A 20,134-nucleotide genomic window follows, 5' to 3' on the forward strand; every position below is an offset into this window, starting at 1 on the left:
CACCAATTCAAGGCTTGTTGACGTAGTAGGCCCTAGACTATTGTGTTTATTCCACCAATGGTAGAACTAGCGCATCCTAATCGCTATGATAGATCAGCATCCCCTCACAAGGTCCCTGATACTAAATCCCTTTCTAGAAAAACTATTTAAGACCGAGAAAGGGGTTTCGTCAGAACGAATCTTGCTCCTAGTCGACCTCAATCCAGTTTCGACGAGTCCTCAAGAATCCGGGCGACATGAAAACAAAACGTGCCACCTTATACACTCTCTATCTCCTCTCCGGGCTATCCCATGCGTCCTGGTCCCCACCACCCGAATATGCACTTTACACCTCAGACAATGGACACTTCTTCCAACTCTCCGACGGATCGCCATTCTTCTGGCAAGCCGATACAGCATGGACTCTCATGGCGCGACTCAATTTCACCGAAACCGAGGCATACCTGGCTGACCGCGCCTCTAAGGGTTTCAACATTGTAGAAGCAATCGGGCCATCATCTGATGGTCTAGATGGTCTAAACAGACAGGGCGATCCGGCATTCATCAACATGGACGTCCACCAGCCCAACGAAGCATACTGGAATCACGTGGACTCGGTGATCGAATTGGCATGGAAGAGGCACGGGATCCGGATAGCCCTATTTCCCGCGTGGGGGAACTACGTGCACAATAGTGAGAACGTTGCCGGGTCTCTCAACACAAGCAATGCGGGCATTCTGGGCGAATTCATCGGAAGAAGAAATCCATATCTCCCTAAGATTATGTTCGGGGATACAAATCCGACATGGCAGAACAAAACGCAGGTCAAGGAGGAATACGCAGCCGGTGGTGTTCCATCGGAATATGAGATGACCGACTGGCTGCCTGTATACGACGCCCTAGCGGAAGGGCTCATTCGAGGCGAAAAGGCTGCTATACGGAATAGTACTGCCAGTACGAAATACACACCCTTGATCAGCCTCCATAACCAGAACCAATGGTTCGACGGGGCGCCCTTGGCGCTCGCAAGCTCGGAAGCCGGTCATCGCGACTGGCTGACTTTTGATATTGCACAGTCCGGTCATAGTGACTATCCTCCCAATCCGCCAGTCCATTGGTGGAATTGCAGACGCGGTTACGAGACGGTCGAATTGATGTATGCTGTTGGGGAGACACGACCTGGGAAAAGGCGGCCTGCGCTAGACAATGAACCGCACTACGAGGGACGATATAACAATGCGCGTGACTGGTTGCCGTCCTGGAATGCAAGTGATGTACGAGTTGGTACATGGCAGAGTGTCCGTTCTTCTTCGCTGCTCTAACACACGATTCGGTTAGAGTGTTGACATTATATCAGGTCTTTTCCGGCGCTGCAGGGGCTGTTTACGGAGCGGACATGGTCTGGCAGATGTACAATCCGTCATTTTACGAGTCAAATGGTGGTGGGCCTGCAATGCCCTGGTATGAAGCCATCAAGCTGCCGGGCTCGGAGCAGATCCAATTCGTAAAGAAGGCAATTCTGGATCGTGGAAACAGTAGCTTTAATGAGAGGGTTCCAGCACCTGGTATAATTGTTGGCAACGCAGGTAAGTCGGGATTTTTCTCAGACGATAAGCAAAGATATGACTTGGCTGATTTGAAACCCAAGATTTGAATGACAAGAAAATCAAGGCTCTTCGAGATTCAAAAGGCTCCTGGATCATGGTCTATACTCCGACAGGAAAGCAATTCTCAATTGATACTAAGGACATCAAGGGCTGTGACGTGAAGGCTAGGTGGTATGATCCACTATCTGGCGACTATACTTCGATAAAATATGCGCAGTGCGAGAGCAACTCAACAATTAGGGAGTTTGCGCCGCCGAAGGCGGACGACCATGACGACTGGGCACTGGTCCTAGAAAAGAACTAAACCATTATATTATCAATGTCTCATCTGACAAGGAACTTTTAGCTGGAACCTTTGACTTTGCTTTTTCTTTTTATCTTGATATCTCCGAAATTTTTTCAGGGCCAAAACCAGGTAACAAATGACCCTGAAGATTCGATACTTTGAGAAAACATAATTCCAAATATGATGTCGGTCAAAAGACATTGGTATTTGGAAAGCAATGTTTGGCGAGAGAGTGAGGACATTAACTTTCGGCCTCCTTGTCAACTTCAGCTAGAGGAAAACTATGCCAGTGATTTTCCCAATCGGACATGTCTTGAATTCCCGGCCAAAGCCGCCGGAGCATTTCCTCAACGCTGCTGATTGATTCATTAAGCCTTCGCTTGTTCCTTTTTGGGTGGTTCTCAGCGTCTAGCTTTGTTATAACCAGGTCATTTTGTCGATCGTGTCGAGGATGACACTCAATTTTCCACCATTGGCTGACCCGTGGTATCAGCCAGTTGATACACTTTTCATGCTGAAACCAGCCATTGGTCTGATCCCAGCCCACGTTGATTCTTCCACCAGTCATCCTGACATTTAGTTTCTGTATTGGTCGACCTATTTCTTTAGGCTTTCCCGCAGAGATGGCTCTAAAAATAGCACAAGCTAGGTCCTTGTCCAGAGCACAATTGATGAACGTTTCTCGGACGTAGCCGTTTTTGATGTGCTCGGTCACATCATCCTTCTGTAAGATACAGTCTTTCTCATGAAATTCTTCAAATGAGCCGCCTTCAGACGGATCTGGGTGATCCTCATCCCGAACATGTCGATCGGGTGTGTTGAGCTCCAATTCCACATCTACCAGCCGTGGAATAGACCCCAATGCATTGTAGAGGGCAACTCCATTCGCGTTCCCCAATGATCGCGTCAAGCATAATTTCAAAAATTCGAGATTAGGACAGTATCTGGCCAGGCATCTCAGGTCGTATTCACTCAAAGGAGAGTTGGACATTGTAAGCCTCCGTAGTCTGATACCGTTTTGTTTTGCGAGCCGTTCAAAATCCATTCCAGGCGGGATTTATGACAGAGATAAGGAAAGCAATAGCGGCAAACGACACAGGATATCTTCCAATGTTCCTTTGCAGCCTCCATCGTTAAAATTTGAAAGCTCACGGTCACGCATATTATAATCTAGAAATAAGCTGCGGAGAGAGGGGAAGTGGCTCGATCACAGATATTTCAGCGCTTTAGCAGTGTGCATCGTAACGCCTAGAAATTTTAGTTCTGCGAAATCAACGTTTGCTGTCCAGAGATTTAGAACATATCTGTTTACCGTCCCGGTGTTGTCATTGAAAATGCGAAGAGGATGCAGAGACTTCAGGGTATCTTTGTGGGCAGCGACGGTAACTGGAGAGATTCTGTCATAGCGTGTCCTTATTGCTCCACGTCTGTTCAATATATCAACCTGAATTCTCTTCAAGGCAGGCGCGATTACGACGGCATGACGCATTGCGAAATCGCCAGGGTGGTCTAAATATATCCTTTTTTCATCGTCTATAGTTCTTCTTCCCATACACCGAGTCACACCCTGACTCGCGGACTTTATACTGTGAAGGCATGGCGACTTGAGCAACTTGGTCCCGTAGTCGTCCAATTTATCAGGAGTCCCGAATATTTTGAAAGTATACAGGTGTAGTTTGCATCCGAGATGGTGGTCATGCAATGCCTCGAGCAAACACGGTGGAAACTGCTTGTAATAGCAGTAAATCAGGTGTTTCAAGCTAGAAAGCGTTTTACGGAATTCTGCCAGGAGTTTCCAGGCATGGTCGTCATTGTGGCAGTCTTGAGGATAGCCGAACTTGGCCTTAGAACTCCCGAAGACATGTTCTTCGTCGCAAAGTTGACCATCCGCAGACGCGAGTGCTAAACGATCGATGTGGGAAATCTTCGATCGACTCCAATGGTAGGGTTCATCATCATCATCATCATCAGACTCGGAAGATGAACCACGTGAGTCGCATTCGCCAAGTGTTATATCTCCGCCAATAATGAGGTGCTGGACATGCTCAACGCCATTATAGCGCTGAAGGAGCTTTGAGTACTCCTGGACTGCAGTTGATATACGGTCCGGCTTTAGATCCTCAGAATCCCTTATGCCCTTCACTGAGAATTTGATTGTGCGAAATAAAAAAGGCTTCACGGCGGCAAAAAGATGCTTGCTGGCGCAGCCCAGGGCAGTGAGGCTGGATGGGTGGGTTGCATCTAGATATTCCAAGACGAATTGGCGAATTTCATAGGGAAGGGCTTCGATTTGAGAAGACATGGTTGTATTCATGCGAAATTAAGCAAAACGAAGAGGTCAAAAGAGGCTATTAAGGAAAACTCTGAGATGATGGGATATTTACACATTTTTCAGTGAAAGCAACCAAATGCGCTAGCAATCGCTTCTAAGCTTCATGCAATTTTCCTAAAGGCTCCGATCCAACCAAACATTCAGGAACTGTTCGGCAAGTCTTCGCTACCATACTTGAATTATCTCTCATTGGCTAGGGATTGCTCAGCTGGCCCTTATTGGGTTTAGCGTGTCACGTGAATCTACCAAAACAGATCAATTACCGATACATTGAAATGCAAAAACAAGGAATCCATACATCAAAACCGATCCTAGGGTGAGACAAGGCTGGCATCGAAACCAAACATCTTCGAGGTTAAACTACACCGGTTGAAGACACTAATAGTAGGCCATACCAGCCCTAATGGTCACTAATTTCAGCTACCGAAGATTCTTCAGTTATGCTCTATCTTGCATTTTTCTACGTCGTACCATAGCAGGAGCAAAGGTTCCAGCAGAAACACTTTATGTGACTAGTTATTACAATTTAATCCAGCAATCTCAAATAACATGTGTAGCTGAATTAAACGGTTTCTTGGCGAACCGTCAAGCTAGCCCACTTACCAAACTATATATTCTGGGGCCGGGGGGGTGGGGGGGGAGGGAGGCGTAGAAATGAGATTAGTGTGGGTTTTGTGAAAAGAATTGTACTCGGAGCCAGCGCAGAATACCAAAATATATACAAAACAAGCTGTGTATAAGTCACTTCCAAAAGCACAGTCCTAATTCAACCTAAAACCAGGAAATGTTCCATCTCGACAGGAAAATCGAGCTCAATTATTCGATCCTTAACTGTATTTCCCAGACGCTGAGGCAGAAGCCGCAGCATCTTCAGGAAGATATTGCTTAGCACATGCTGCTAGACCATGCACTTGGCTCTTGCTCATATTCTTCAACAGGTTATCGGGGTTGACGGATACGTCAGCGTCGACATTGAGTGCTCTCAGCAGGCCAGTGACAAGATTAACCACGGGAATGTCGTCGGTATTTATTTTGCTGCGCTGCTGATTCGGGCTGTGAGGCATTGCGAAGGCCGCGGTAGCCAGCAGGAGGGTAGAGAGAATACAGGAACGCATAGTGACGCCGTAGCTGTTCATATTAGCATAAACAGCTGTATGAAGGGTTTCGCGCTCACTTACCTACTAGTGGAAGGATTTATAAGGGGACGAGTTTGTTGTATCAAATCAACGAGGTGGCCTAGAGCAATATTATATTATGAGATACATCAGGGCAAGGATTTTAAGTTAAATACTTTCCTTCACTGCAAAAAGTAGGGGGGTCAGTGCACCCTTCCAGTTACGGACCGAGGGTGATAATTACTTTAACTTCTTGAGCTATTTAATTCCCAGGAAAATATTAAGAAATTATATCTCGAATTAGGTATGATCAACACTTTTTACTAGAGTGTCTTCGGTAGTGTAGCCCCCTGAAACAGCAGATGACAAGACCCAAATATGGGGAAATGAATTAAACTACACAGCTTTTGACGGCATTTGGTACCCAAAATTCGGTACCCGCGTTTCAGAACCAAGGAGGGGTGGGAGGAATACCACCACTCATATTGAGAGCTCATCGCCGTACTCGTGAAATGTTCTCAATTCCCTTTACACTTCCAATGTTCCTCTGACTTTCTATATCCGGTTTTTGGGTAGTTGTGCATTAATTTGGCTGCGCTAAAAATCATCACGAAGCACTTAATGACTCCTCGGCTTCAGCTTTTTGAGGTGATATTCATAGTTTATAATTTCTGAAATTACTTATGGACAAAGATAAAGCTCCAGAGGGCACGGGTATAGCGATTTTTTATAAGACGTGGGACGTTTCAACGCTCAAGAATCGGTCATCGATCTGCATACTAGACCGAAAGGAGTCGGGAGGTTTGAGAAACCTGAAGATCTTACTACAACTCAGGTACGTAGATCACCATGGGAATTGTTTTTTGGAGACTTTCAATACTTTTATTCTAGCTTTTGGCTATAAAAGGCTTCGATTTGGAGATTGACGGGTAGTGAATCACCTCCGTCGTTATATAAATCATTCAGGCAACATTTATTAGTTGATAATTTATTTTGAAACTAGGTATTGGTAATAGCATGTGATGTATTTAACGCAGCAGAGCTTTAACAGTACATGTTCAAGTGTCATATCGAACAATCCTGAGACATAATCAAAGGAGGGGCCTATATAGCGACATGTACAGCTAAATCTGATTTTCTAGAGAGTGCTTTATCACATGCCATAAGTTCAATCCCAAAACAAACCACTCCGAGCATCCACCGTTCAAGGTTTCTGTCGGTTGACTTGGTCATTGCCCTAAGCAGATATCCTATCGATTCAACGGAATGTAGGTGTATGCTCGGTGGGTAAAAGTGAAGTGTCATTTCTAAACAACAATCTGCCTAGCTATTTATATTTCCACTTGTTTACACCTATGCATTCCTGATCCCTTGGTATGCCATTTGGAATGGTAGGCCAAGTCTAGGCCAAGCAAGGTGCTGTGCGGTATGTGGATTAGGTCAGGATACTCCACCTCTCTGGCCTGGTTGACAATATTGTTCCAACAGCTTCCTTCATATTATAGATATAGATGTTGACAGAGGCAGATTCTTCAGAATGCACTGATCCAGACTGCTTAGCCTCGGTCTCATAGCCTGCTAATCGGATGACCTGTTTTGCCTTGTCTCGAATAGTATGAAAGCCGCCTGTCAAGCCGATACTCTGGTGTTATTATTGAAAGAGAGGTACAGTTGTTGACTAGGGCAAGAGGAAGCACATGCAACAACCCGTCTGTCCAGGTATAGGCAACAAGAAGTGCTCCGAGCGAACAACAGGGTGAAGGACTACAATTTGCTACGTGTTAATTATGAGGAGTAATCCATTATATTTATCAGAATTTGTTCAGGTGAGAGCTCCAGACCATTTCTTAATGGTATACCCAATCCCGACATAGAAGAAGGTGTTACTTGAGCTGTATAGCGTTCAGTTAAGTCTGCACTGCCTAGAAACCTTATTCTTACATACCAGCAAGAAATACTATCATTGGAATAAGGGGGAAATGTTTGCCCAGGTTCTCACATTCTCGTTCCACTCATACTGCGATACAAACATATAACAACATTGTTTCATTTATTTTGGCTGCAAAGTAAATCAGAAGCATCGCCACTCTTGCATGTGCATTCCCAACAACCTATGTCAAACACTTTCACACGATACGATTTTTTCAATCTCATTCTGACATTTGGGTGAAGAGGCATAACTGACGGAGAAGTCCTCAAAGCCAAAATGTCCGAGAACTCTCGAAAATCAAAGTTTTAGCTGCCACCTACAAAGTGGAAACAAAGTTCGGTATCCGACTCGGTGGCGGTATTTTTTCAGCCTTCCAATTTTCACACCATTCAAAGATATTGTTAATTGCCTCCACAACAACACCGTCATCCTTATTGTCTTTCACAGCGACTCAATATGAAGGTGGACTCCTCCAATCGCGTTTTCTGAACAGAACAGACCACCTAAAGGCCTCTGGCACTGATTTTCCAACCATTAAGACTCCTACCTTGTTAGGTATGTTTGTTCCTGGGGCTCAACTTATGCTATTTTGCCCCTTAGGCTCTAAAAATTATGTCATCCGACCGTCAGTCCAGTATTAGGAAACACTAAAATTAAGCTTAGCTGGCAAGTGTAAGTTCTGTAACTAGTAGGCTCTCCGGCTTCATTGCCTATTCATGTGAATGCACCTTCCTATATCATCTTAGTGATATCTCTGCTGCATCTAGAATTCTTGATATTACCCTACAGGCACACTTTTCTTTGGTGACACTTCTGATAGGTAAGCATTGTGGGGTATGATCTTCTACACTTCTGATAGGCATGAGTTCCTCGTCCTGGGCAGGAATGCAGTAGTGCTGTACATTGTTCAATACAAGCCTCAGTACAGTTTTCTACAGGTAGGCGATCATTAATTCTGTATTCCATGGCATTCAAATTGACTTTACCTAACCGAGTTCTTTGGAAACATGGGACGCATAATATTGCAATGAAAACATTTACTACCTTCAATTAGACTCATAATAACAGCTGCCGATCTCTTTCTTTTCTGCTGTAACCATTAGTATAGTCTCAACTTCTTTTGCGGCAATCATACGGTAGGCACTTAGACTCAAACCCTAGCCCCCTCCATTTCCCGGGCGATATCGCTCTCCAGGTCGAGGGCCTTTCTATGAGAATAGGTAGATCTCGTAACATTATCTCTAGTCTCAATAGGACCAGGTCCCATGAGACCATATTAACTACTAATCCTACTATTTTCACTCTACCGCGCGTCCCTAATCTACTCTAGTCCTCACGAGCTTTCCCAGAGGGAACGGCAAAAGAGTCTTTAAGAGCAATACCCGGTAGGTCATAGATCACCTACGTTCTTCTCGGGCATCATGAAATTCATGGTAATAGCTAGAATAAGAGGTCATAACTTCATTGAGCCCGGATAGCTTTTTCGGGGCACAGATATTGCCATTCTTTCTGTATTATTTCTGTGTCTGTTCTTTCAATACTTCTCGTAGAGGCATAAGTTTCTCCGCCACGTAAAAGAAAACTATGCCTAGTGAAGCCCTTTCGCTGCTGGTGTGGTTCCTCTTGAAGCTCTCAGGATATTAGTGAATCACCCGTCACCTCGAGAGCGATCTCACTAAGTGCATATAATGCCTCAATCTCAAGTCCGACTCCCTGTCCTTCAAAAGCAATGGCCTGACAGGTGACAACTACCAATGCGAGATACATGGGACAAAAAGTTTACAAAAGCCAACCTGTGTTCGATTCTTCCTTTTCCCATCTGTGACAAAGGAACAATGAACGCAGTTTGCCTAACGACTTTCCCAACTCGTCTACATTAGACGAGCTCGGAGTTGCCGAACGCTGCCCCACTACCTCTTCTCTGTCGACATAGCTAGAATCTTCTTAGGTTGCGTCGCGCGAACGGAAAGTGAGATGCTGTTTCCCAAAAGGTCATCCGGTGGACATGTGACTCAACGTCATCGGACTCGGCGAAGATTCGTAGCTTTCGCTTCAGGTGGATTCCCTCCGTCAAACATTCGGCCCTGCCTGTCACTTTCCTGCCATCCTGTAAGGCGGGTCCCCAATCCCCGTCAGCTGTCATAATTGTGGGCCTTCTCTTCGTCTTCATTTCCCGCGATCTTGCCTATGCGAATACCGGTGGAAATACGCTTTGGAGATCTCCGCGAGTTGGCTTATTGGGAAATCGGACCCACGCACGAAGCAATGATGTCGCGGATTAACTTTGCGACTCCGGACTGGCGGGCCAAACTTGCCCTGCACGTGTAATCCCGGTTCGGTGCCCTAATAAGCAAGGTTAATCATGACTTTGAAGGCCTAAGCATACGCTGTTCCGTGGGTCGAGACCTGGCATGTCGCCCTTGTCTATAGATGTGTTTTTACTATATATACACGGTTCCGGGAGGCATTGAGCACGCATTCAGCTCGATTCAGCGCCGACTACCTCGACTACCTATCTTTCCGCCTGAGCCAACATGAATCTCTCTTCCTGGCTGCGTACCACGGTCGTGGGACAGGTAGCGCAGTATTGCATGCCTCATCCCGATCCGCCACCGGTCAAAGATGACATTAGCATTGAGTACGCTAAAGAGGAATCAAGGTACGTTGACGCTGTCTAGCATTGGTTCTTTGTTATCTTTCATTCGCTCACCTTCTTTCTAGCTCCGAAGACATAATAGTGGTAGATTGGGATGGCCCTGATGACCCAGAAAATCCCCAAAACTGGCCGACTCTCTATAAGGCATGGGTGACAGCTTTGATCTCGTTAGTTTTCCCTTTCAATGGCATCCAGGCGCGTAAAGTCTGACCATGCATCTTCCAGGGTCTACTCCTTTGTGGTATACTGTGGCTCCTCCATTGTCGTGCCCAGCTATGAGGGCATCACGATGCAGTTCGGGACATCGCATCACGTTGTGTCTCTTGTACTCGCGCTCTACGTTATCGGATGTGAGTTCAATTGTCTTCAGCTATAAACGATGCTCCGTGTCTAACACATCCCAAACAACCACAGACGGGGCAGGTCCATTGCTTTTCTCTCCTATAAGCGAAGTTGCCTCCGTCGGCCGCAACCCACCATATATCATCTCCTTCGCCATCTTCCTCGTCATCTCCATTGTCCTGGCAACAGTCAATAATTTCCCTGCCATCGTCGTGCTACGCTTCTTCCAAGGCTTCTTCGGCAGCCCCTGTCTAGCCACCGGCGGCGCATCCCTCCAAGACATCTACTCGTGGAACGCAGTCCCCTATGCCTTCATCACCTGGGTCAGTTGCATCTACTGCGGTCCAGCTCTGGGCCCTCTCTTCTCCAGCAAGATCGTCTACACCCGGTCCTGGCACTGGACCTTCTGGGAGATTTCCATGATGGCCGCCCCAATCTTCATTTTCATGGCCTGCCTCCTTCCCGAAACCTACGGCGAGACCATCCTCCTGCACCGAGCACGTCGTCTCCGACGCCAAAACCTCAACTCCTCCCACCAACCCACCATCCTCGCGCCCAGCGAGCTCAAACCCGTCCCCTTCAGCACACACCTTCGCGAAACCCTCTCCCGCCCTATCGAGATCTGCATCAAAGACCCCGCCATCGGTTTCACCTGCCTCTACACCTCCTTTATCTACGCGATCTACTACTCCTTTTTTGAGGCCTTCGACCTCGTCTACATGAACACCTACCACATGGACCTCTTCTCCTTCAGCTTGATCTTCGTCTCCATCGTCATCGGCTGCGTGATCGCTGCCGCCCTCTACGCCCTCTACCTCCTCCGCCGTCCCACCTCGCAACAAACCCTCGTCGACACCAACAACCTTGAAGCATGTCTCTTCCCCGCCCTCCCCGCCGTCTGCCTCACCCCGATCGGCCTGTTCCTGTTCGCCTGGACCGCCCGGGAATCCGTCCACTGGGTGGTCCCTACCATCGGGATCGTCCTGTACGCTGGCGGCACGTTCGTCACGTTCCAAGGTATCCTGGTTTACCTGCCGCCGTCGTATCCGCAGTACGTGGCGTCGCTGTTGGCGGGGAATGACTTTGCCCGGTCAGCGACGGCTGCGATCTTTATTATGGTGACCCCGTATATGTATGAGAATGTGGGTATTAGCAAAGGTGTGACGATCTTGGCGGCTATTTCGTGTCTTGGGGTCGTGGGGATGTTTTTGATTTGGAAGTATGGGGCGCGCTTGAGGGCGAGGAGTCGGTTTGCTGGGTGAGCTTTTCTTTCTTTGTATTCGTTGTTGTGCTTTTGGGTTGTGTTTTGTTGTGCGCGTTTGTTTGTTTAATGGATAAATCGGAGACAAGAAAGAGAAAGATGAAAGGAAAGAAAGAAAAGAGAAACAAAGGGAGAGAGATTTGCGATTCTTCATCCCATCCATCAAAGACTAAAAGGCTACAGTGTTTGGGTTCATCTTGCACACGGTTTGAATTTATCTTAGTTAGGATATATAACTACTTGTTTTTTTCTTAAATAACCAGATATTTGGTAGTGACCTCCTGCGCGGATTTCAAATCTCCACTGAGCGCATAGATATTCTGCAAGGCTACAGCCGCTTCTGGCGCGAAGTCTTCCACGAAGGGAGCTTTTTTCTGCGCCTGCTCCTGCTCTTGCGAGAGCCCCGCGTCTGTCATGATCACATCGCTGTCGTTCTGCGTTGTCTGTGCCTGCATCTTCCTCTCTTCGGACAGAGCCAGGACCTTCTCGTACCCTTCTATAGCCAAATGTGCGAGACCAAGCATATGCCACACGCGAGCGAAATTGAACTCCATTTCCTGGCGTTCCACAAGCGGAGTCCCCTTTTGCTCGCGGATGCGGCGGTATTCGTGCATGAAAGACAGGCCCTGCATGATGAGGTAGTGTCTGTTTTCGGACTGTCGCTTCAGCGAGTGATGGATGTAGCAGAGGCCGATGGAGAGGAGCACGGCGGGGTTTTGGTCGTCGAGATCGTAGGCGCGGAAAAAGTAGTTCAGGGCCGGGACGAAGCTGTTGCCCGAGTAGAGAATGTGGCCGTATAAGACCAGCAGGGCGACGTCCATTTCCTCGGCTGGGATGGCCTCGCCAGCTTCGTCACGTGTTGAAAGCGCGGCGCGTTCCCGGTAGATGGACTCCCGGACGGGCCTCATGGAACGAACGTTCTTGCCTCCCTTTTTGGGCAGTGTGAAGTCCATGGCCTTGATCTGACGCAGCATAAATTTCATGTTGGGGGAGGAGTGGAATAACGATCGGTGAGGGTCACCACTAAGGCGACTGAGCATGCCGAAGAGGCGGTAGGTGTCGGTGACAAATTGGTATTCTTTGATGAACCACCGTGCCTCATTCGCAAGTGCTTCTTCGTCTTGCGCTCGTAGTGCACAGGTAAACCAGCAAATGTGGATCTGACGGGCGTTTTCTTTCGAATGGTACCAAATGCTGGCCTCAGCGGCCGCGGCAAGAGTATCATACGCTTCGTCCGGCTCATTCTGGCTGACTACGACGAGGGCATATTGAAGGAAAAGATCCAGCCATTCCTCGAACGATATCCCATGATAATCTGTTGGGATCTGCCCCAGCGCGTCTTCCTCAGGATCATTCCCTAAACCTGAGGGTCAGCAATGTTTTCGAATAAATGCATTGTAAATCGAGACGACTTACCTAAAGTCTCCTGGAGACGGCCTGCCATTTCGTGCATTTCATCGATAAACGACCGGCCCTTGGATCTGTTGGCCTTCTTTCTTGCTTCTTTAGAATATCCTGAGAAAGCGGTGCCGCGAATCATTGGGTAGAAGATACGATTGGACCGGAATTCGCGCAACAGGGCATCTGCAATATCCAACCAGTCCTCCGTTGCTTCAACGTGCCCATCTTTAACATGGGGTTGTAGCTGCATTAATTTGGAGTAAAGGTACTGGACATTCTCTGTTCTGTTGCTGTCGACCTCGGGACGTTCTTTGGTCGGCGGAACCGTTGTCAAGGCTGGGGCTGCTGGCTCTTCCTCCTCCTCGGAAGGTCGAGGCGCAATCGTCCGAAAAGCCATCGTTTCGGGCCCCAGCTCCGCCGTTTTGAATTCCATTGCCAAATTTTCAAGCCTCGTGTCTTTTCTTCGTCGATTACCTCTGCTCTCCTGTCTGCCAAGCAAAACCGCCTCATTGACGTATTTGAGAGCCCGTTCGGTCATATCGATGTTCTCATACAGCCTTGCTAGTTGAACACGCGACTCGATGTTTGTCAGGTCATAATCTGCGACGGTGAGATAGCAATTTTCCGCCTCTTCGAACCGCTCTAGCTGCGCATAACAATCTCCCATGGCCAGGAAGTAGCTGATATCCGCGTATTCGTTCGTTTGCTGGAGAGGCATATAGAATCGGAGGGCATCCTCAAGCAGTCCCACATCCTTCAAAGCGTCCGCGACCTCTCTAAAAAGGTCACCGTAGTCATAGAGCCGGGCCCCTTCCGAATTGTCCTCTGGGTTTAACCATTCAAAATGATGCTGTCCCAATGTATAAGCAAAGAAGTAACCCCTCGATTATCCCGCTGCTTCTAGTGGACTTACCAAGGCTTCCTCTCTGTGCTCGTATCCCATCTTCGCCCGGAAGAGACCAAGCTTGATGCGCAGTTCAAGGGGAAGACCTAGCCCGTACGAGTCACGCGGCCACTGGCCTGGTATATACCCATTGGTTTTGATACGTCGGGGGGAGTCATCAGCATCCCATTCGCGGTCATCCTCGTCAAATCTTTCCCACATCGTATCCTCCCTACGGCCCAGAAGCCATCTGCAGAGAGCCTTCAAGGACCTTAGTCCTGTAGCATGATCGCCTTGGTAGCCATAAAGCTCGGCAAAAATGTTCGCATCTGACCAAGAGAATTCTGGGGCGGCTGAGGGGTCTAAAGATGTCATGTACTTGACACTTTTGGACCAATGATTCACGGCTTTCTGGACTTCTTTACTGTCGATATAGGTTTCGGCGATATGTCGAAGAGCCCTAAGACTATGAGGGAGTTCTTTGAGGATCCTTTCGTATTCCGTAGCGGCACGTCCGTTGTGACCTAACTCCCGATAGATCGCAGCTCGTTGAAACCGCGCATTGTGGTTTCTAGGATTGATTTCCAGAACACGGCTATAGCAGTAGATGACGTCGTTGAGTGCTGTAAATCGATCATCTCCGGCCCGATCCATGATCATTTTTGCAACTTTCGCCCAGACTGTCGGATCCCTAGGACGGGTATGAGCTCCACTGAACAATGCCGTCAGGGCTTTGTCTCTTTGGCCCTGCGCGAGAAAGATCTCCGATAGCAAAGAATGGGCAGCAAACATCTCCGGATTGGTCTGAATTGCTTGTTTGGTTAATGTGGCAGCCCGGTCATAGTCACCGTCAATGAATGCAGCAGTGGCCTCGGAATGAAGAATTTTAAATTCCGGGCTGGGTTCCAACGGTTTACGAGGCCCTCTTTTGATCCCTTTACCACCTCTAGCGCCATATCGACCAGAAAAGGGCCCAGTGCCTCGGCGGCGACGACGCCGTCTTCGAGAATCCGACTCATCGTCGTCCCCTTCATCCGTCGGCATATCAGCAAACTCATCGTCCCTGCGTTGACGGTCAGCCAAACATGATAGATAAACAGGATCGCATGCGATTAATACATACCCTGAGCTTTCCTCTCCGGGATATTCATAGTCATCGTCTTCGGCTGAGTCATCAATTCTGGGATACAGTTCATCGGCGAACCTTGCCGCCTCGTCGTCTTCGTCCTCGAGCGACTGATCTGGTAGCTGCGAGGCACTCGCGGAGAACAAGTCCTTGTACAGACGTGGATCGATCACAGAATGCAGGGAGTCTTCGGTTTGAATGGGTTGCTCTTCTCCCTGCCATGGATAGTGGATTGATTCATTGATGTCAGGATAAGCATGCTCCTGGGAAGAAGGATGATGATCCAGATGGTCGGGGTCAGGGTATTCCATTTTGTCTAGGTGAGATACGAATTATCCGGCGATATCGATGTTGTTGCGCACTCTCTGCCGTGTCCACCAATGCATGGAAACCGAACGAGGATCTTCGGGGTCCAGAACAACCACGGGCCAGGTAAGATGCCTATCACTTGTCGCACGGTCCCAGCAGGCACAGGCTCAGGTGAAGCGATGGAGTACTGGATAGCAGCATGTACAGCTATTACGGCGCAAGATGACAAAGTGTGACTCTGAGGTTGAAGGATAGAGCTAATCAAGTTGCTTCGACAGTGATTCCTCGAGTCAGTCAATGTCTAGGAAGTATATTAGAAATTGATTCCACTATCTTAGCGAAGCCGCAGTGGCCACAAATGGTGAACGTGAATTAAAAACCAAAGATGCAAATAAAAAAGAGAAAATAAAAACAAAAATAAAGAGAGAACAAAAAGCAATAGTGTACATTTAGTTATTCATAGCAACCTCTTAATAAGCGCCCAGCCTGTCGGACACTAAGCTAAGGCGACCGCTGCAGGGCGAGAAGCTCGAACAGGATATGTTCCAGCTGTCAGGTTTGAACCGAGTCGCAGGACCGGGAGGGAGAAAATAGGGGGCAAAATTCCGATTCAAAAGTCAAAAATAGTCGAATAAACTCAATTCCCCGATGAAAGTAATCGGCGTCCAGCAGACCGGCGAGAGACGCAGGAGGGAAGTGACAAGAGAGAAAGAGGAGAGTTCGACGGCAGAGAAAAAGCGGCAGTCCAGTGACCTGCAGCACCGGAACGGCAAAGCGTCCTTTCGCTTCCCACCTTTCCTTTTCCCTGCCTTTCGCTCTCTCTCCTCTCTTTCTTCTTCCTTCTTCCTCTCTTCCCTTCGCCATCCATCTCCCCCCCTCCTCTCATCTCTTCCTTCTCCACCCCCTTTTTCTTACTTTCCTTTTCTTTCGGTTCTTTGATGCTCAAGACTTCTGCTTGCTGTGTTTGACACACTACTGCGGTTGACCCTTGAACATCCTTTCGTTTAGAGAAAGTTAAAGAGAAGAAAAAAAAAAAAAAAAAAAAAAAAGAAAAAAGAGGCCAGAACCCACAATTTCCCTAGTATATTCGTTGTCGCTCCGCTCTGTCCATTCGAATCCACTACCTCTTAGACAACGAAAAATCCTTTGATGCTCCTTCGGTTCGAATCTTTTTCCAGATTCTCGATCCCGGTAGTGCAGCCACTGGACTGGTCTGTGCCCCAATCGCCAATTGCCTAGAGCCGTTGCCCTTCGGTTTCTTCTCCACGCTTCCCCCCGAAAGAAAAAACCACACCACCTGGTGAGGAAATCTCTGTCTCCGTCCTTAGAGAGGCATAGTTTTCTATTCCGGTCTTCGAAGCACCCGTCCTGCCTATCTGCTATCCCGAACGGCCCCTCAACCGTCTCGTCTTCGACAAGAGTGTCCTCTCTCGGATCAAGGCTCGCCTCGTCTTATACGCAAACTCAGCCGGTGCTGCAGGTGCTTTGCAGTAATATTTCTCTTTCTGTATCTATTTTACATCGAAGCCTTGTGTAAAGCAATCATCCGAAGCCTTCTCTCGACCCCCTCTCTGTCCGAATAATTTTCTTCACTCCTTGCTCCTCATGGCCAGCCACATTATCGGAAACCGCAACAGCACTCCGGAAGCCTCCAAATCGAGCCTTCGTCCTCCTTCCTCATCTCGCAACCTAGGATCGCACCAACTACGAGCCTCCGCCGATATGTCGGGCTTTCCGTCCCCTCTCTCTTCCCGAAGCATCCGCCCGGCGTCGGAAGTGTATTATAATCATCAGCAGTCTCAGACCCCCAACAACGCGGAGGATCCCTTGGATCGCGCGGCCCAGCAGTGGCTTGCCGACATCGATCAGTACGAAACTACACTGGAGGAGATGGCCGCTGCCACGTTGGATCAGGACTTCAAGGATGAACTGAGCGCCATCGAACAATGGTTCCGCGTGCTCAGCGAAGCGGAAAGAACGGCTGCGCTGTACGCTCTGCTCCAGCAGACCACGCAGGTACAGATCCGTTTCTTCATTCAAGTCCTCCAGCAGATGTCCAAGAGCCATCCAATGTCGGGATTATTATCTCCGGCTAACTTTGGCGAAAAGGGTACGTAAACCATCATACGGAGACCTAATTGTTTTGATTTTGTAAATGAAGAAAGGATCATCACTGACGCTGTATTGTGAAACAGACGCCATGTCAAATCGGTTAAATGATGCTATGGCCAAGTTGAATGTGGACAGTTCTCGCAACTCGCTTGGACGCCCTCCTCCGTCTCCCGGTGCCAAGCGTAACTCGGGACTTGACTCCTCTACGATCAATGCCATGTTCCCCGATGCGGCCGCCGCGATTGCCAAGAAGAAGGCCGAGTTCACTCAGCAGACCGGCAACGCGCCCCCTTCCAACCGTAACAGTGCCGTTTTTGGCGATCGGACTTCTTTCGTTGCCCCTACCATCTCCGCTCCCGACAGCAACACGGACAACTTGGGACAGGCCCCCGTGTCTCCGTGGGCCCAGCGAGGTGCCGAACCTCAGCCGCCGATTGCTCGGCCCAAGTCGTCCTCCGGTCAGCAGCCCATGGGACAGTTCAGTCAGGCCTCGAGCCTGCGCTCTCCCTTGCCGCAGACCGCCACTATCCCTGCTCCGGACATCGATGCGCCGTTGCTGTCTCCGTACAACGTTGGAAATGCCAGCTGGGCTTCCATGACCAACACTCCGATGACGGCCACGTTCGGACAACAGGCGCAGCAGCAGCCTCAGCAACCGAACACGCAGGCCGACATGGTGGCGAATGCCACTGCGATGAAACTGGCCGCGTTGTCGACCGTGAACAACCGCATTGCGTTGGACGATGCTCGCAAATACCGCCGTGCCCGCTCCAACGAGGGACAGGGCAAGAACTCCAACGCCAACCCCCACCTGTCCCAAGGCGGCCTTGCCAGCCCTGGTCTCCCAGGCCCAAACCACCTCGTTGCGGGCCAGCTTCTCAATCCTCAGCAACTGGCCGCTTTGCAGGCACAGCAGCAGGCCGCGATGGCAGGCCGACGTTCGCGTCCGACCTCCCCCGGCATCGCCATGCAAGGTGGCTCGCTGGGACCTATGGGATTCACGTCTCCGCAGAACAACGGATTCTTGGCGGCCTATGACCCCAACAACCCTTTGATGGGCAACGGACTAAACACCCTTGGAATGGGACAGTTCGGACTTGGCGGTCACGAAGGCTATCTCTCGGATCACTCGGAGGTCACCCGGGGTCGATCCCCGCGTGGACGCCGTGGCAGCTCCAAGCCGCCTGAGGACCCGACGGACCCCAGCCTGCTGAAAGATATTCCCAGCTGGCTGCGGTCTCTCCGTCTACACAAGTACACGGAGAACCTGAAGGACCTGAAATGGATCGATCTGATTCAGTTGGATGATAAGGCACTGGAAGAGCGTGGAGTCAACGCGCTTGGTGCCAGAAACAAGATGCTCAAGGTAAGTGACGATTTTCCCGACAAACAGAACCGGCGGACCGACTCATGCTAACTATGTACTTCACAGGTCTTCGAGCAGGTCAGGGACGCCAAGACTGATGGCAAGCTGGACAACATCGCATAATAGGGATACTTAACCTCTATTATTTGGTCGATTCTTAAAGCAGCAAAAAAGCAAAAACACATAACTTCTATCTATGCATTGATTTGACTAGATTGAGATTGGGCAAAAGTGGCAGGATCCGATTTGTTCTCCTATCAAAACAAAAGCCAGACGTCCTTATTTACGGATTTATCGGGAGGAGAGTTGTTATCTATTAATCGATTCGCAAACTTGGTTTGGCCACCTACTACATTTGGATGAATAACTGACCCTTTGTTTTCATTTTCCTTTTTTTGTGTATGTATCTGTCTGGTTTTTTCTCCTTCTTTTTATTCCAGATGTGTGACTGCACCGGGACTGGAGTTCACCGTTCCGACCAGTTCCATCTGTCTCTTCATGTTCTCCTTTTTTTTCCATTTTTACACGTTCTTTTTCTCTTCTCTTGGTCTTGGCCATCTGCAGATTTGGGAGACCCGGTTGTGTCTCAAATGATTGTGATGTTCAAGGAAAACGGTTTATGACGACGGATTGATGGATTGAAAGTCTTCAGGATGGATGTTAATGCTGAGTACATTATGGATTAATTGATGAATGATCCCGACCATGGGAGTACAATATGTTTTATTTTTATCTTTTTTATCTGTTTATTTGTTTATTTGCTTTCTGCAGAGGATGTGTTTGAATATTTCCATCTCCATTGTTCAATCTAAGACTTGATTGAGGGTGTTGGTTCTACCTACTGAGTCTTGCTAGGGACTCCATAGCGATTGTGTCGTTTGACTGGTTATTTTTGTCAGGTGGTGCATCACGTGCTTGTTTGCCACTTCTGTCTTTGTTGCCTCGGGCAGTCAGGTACTTAGGTACCAGGTACATGCAACAACCGGTTGATAGAAATCTATCATGATAGACACATTCTCAACCAACAACTCCATTCCTAGTGTTAATCTTTGGAGATATTCAATAGCATCTTTGGATTAGTAGTGACTGTGTCCGTCGAATGACAATTCCCCGTGCGGATTATAACACAATGTATATATCCAATAGTGAGCGTATCTGATCCTCCGAATAAAGATATATTATCCATGTATCTAAACGGGCAAAACAAGATTAAACAGTTTAATAATGTACATAAAGATATTTAGGAAATCGCTATGAATAAGTCCCCTCTCCCGGTAACTATATATCGTAACATACAGACTTAGGTGTGCTACGCCGAGCGACCATCTGTCCAAGAACAGCAGATGTATACAACTCAAGTCCGTCCCATGTCAGAGTCACACAGGCCCGACGGCGGATAAAAATAAGGTAGGTAGGTAGGTAGGTAGGT

General features: G+C 48.4%; 7 protein-coding genes across 7 annotated transcripts; 3 read left to right on the plus strand and 4 right to left on the minus strand.

Annotated features, from left to right (window-relative positions):
- Positions 1-236: 236 nt before the first annotated feature.
- On the plus strand, positions 237-1,890 carry KD926_004544 (glycoside hydrolase family 140 protein; the record flags this gene model as incomplete). Its single annotated transcript, XM_053097996.1, has 3 exons — positions 237-1,253; positions 1,337-1,565; positions 1,628-1,890. The coding sequence occupies 3 exons, from the start codon at positions 237-239 to the stop codon at positions 1,888-1,890; spliced, it is 1,509 nt and encodes a 502-aa protein (XP_052958022.1).
- Positions 1,891-2,113: 223 nt separating this feature from the next.
- Positions 2,114-2,917, minus strand: KD926_004545 (uncharacterized protein; the record flags this gene model as incomplete). The annotated part of the gene is made up of 1 exon (XM_053097997.1): positions 2,114-2,917. The coding sequence occupies one exon, from the start codon at positions 2,915-2,917 to the stop codon at positions 2,114-2,116; it is 804 nt and encodes a 267-aa protein (XP_052958023.1).
- Positions 2,918-3,079: 162 nt separating this feature from the next.
- On the minus strand, positions 3,080-4,186 carry KD926_004546 (uncharacterized protein; the record flags this gene model as incomplete). The annotated part of the gene is made up of 1 exon (XM_053097998.1): positions 3,080-4,186. One exon carries the CDS (start codon positions 4,184-4,186, stop codon positions 3,080-3,082), a length of 1,107 nt encoding a protein of 368 aa, XP_052958024.1.
- Positions 4,187-5,031: 845 nt separating this feature from the next.
- On the minus strand, positions 5,032-5,736 carry KD926_004547 (uncharacterized protein; the record flags this gene model as incomplete). Its single annotated transcript, XM_053097999.1, has 2 exons — positions 5,032-5,332; positions 5,732-5,736. 2 exons carry the CDS (start codon positions 5,734-5,736, stop codon positions 5,032-5,034), a joined length of 306 nt encoding a protein of 101 aa, XP_052958025.1.
- Positions 5,737-9,783: 4,047 nt separating this feature from the next.
- On the plus strand, positions 9,784-11,509 carry KD926_004548 (putative benomyl/methotrexate resistance protein; the record flags this gene model as incomplete). Its single annotated transcript, XM_053098000.1, has 4 exons — positions 9,784-9,908; positions 9,971-10,072; positions 10,131-10,255; positions 10,320-11,509. 4 exons carry the CDS (start codon positions 9,784-9,786, stop codon positions 11,507-11,509), a joined length of 1,542 nt encoding a protein of 513 aa, XP_052958026.1.
- Positions 11,510-11,759: 250 nt separating this feature from the next.
- KD926_004549 (TPR-like protein) lies at positions 11,760-15,229 on the minus strand (the record flags this gene model as incomplete). Its single annotated transcript, XM_053098001.1, has 4 exons — positions 11,760-12,865; positions 12,925-13,759; positions 13,823-14,855; positions 14,916-15,229. 4 exons carry the CDS (start codon positions 15,227-15,229, stop codon positions 11,760-11,762), a joined length of 3,288 nt encoding a protein of 1,095 aa, XP_052958027.1.
- Positions 15,230-16,832: 1,603 nt separating this feature from the next.
- On the plus strand, positions 16,833-18,828 carry KD926_004550 (RNA-binding protein VTS1; the record flags this gene model as incomplete). Its single annotated transcript, XM_053098002.1, has 3 exons — positions 16,833-17,337; positions 17,423-18,705; positions 18,772-18,828. The coding sequence occupies 3 exons, from the start codon at positions 16,833-16,835 to the stop codon at positions 18,826-18,828; spliced, it is 1,845 nt and encodes a 614-aa protein (XP_052958028.1).
- Positions 18,829-20,134: the final 1,306 nt, after the last annotated feature.

Source organism: Aspergillus affinis, assembly GCF_023601865.1.
Source record: "Aspergillus affinis strain CMG 70 chromosome Unknown NODE_21_length_366722_cov_90_171905, whole genome shotgun sequence".
NCBI classification, from domain to species: Eukaryota; Fungi; Ascomycota; class Eurotiomycetes; order Eurotiales; family Aspergillaceae; genus Aspergillus; species Aspergillus affinis.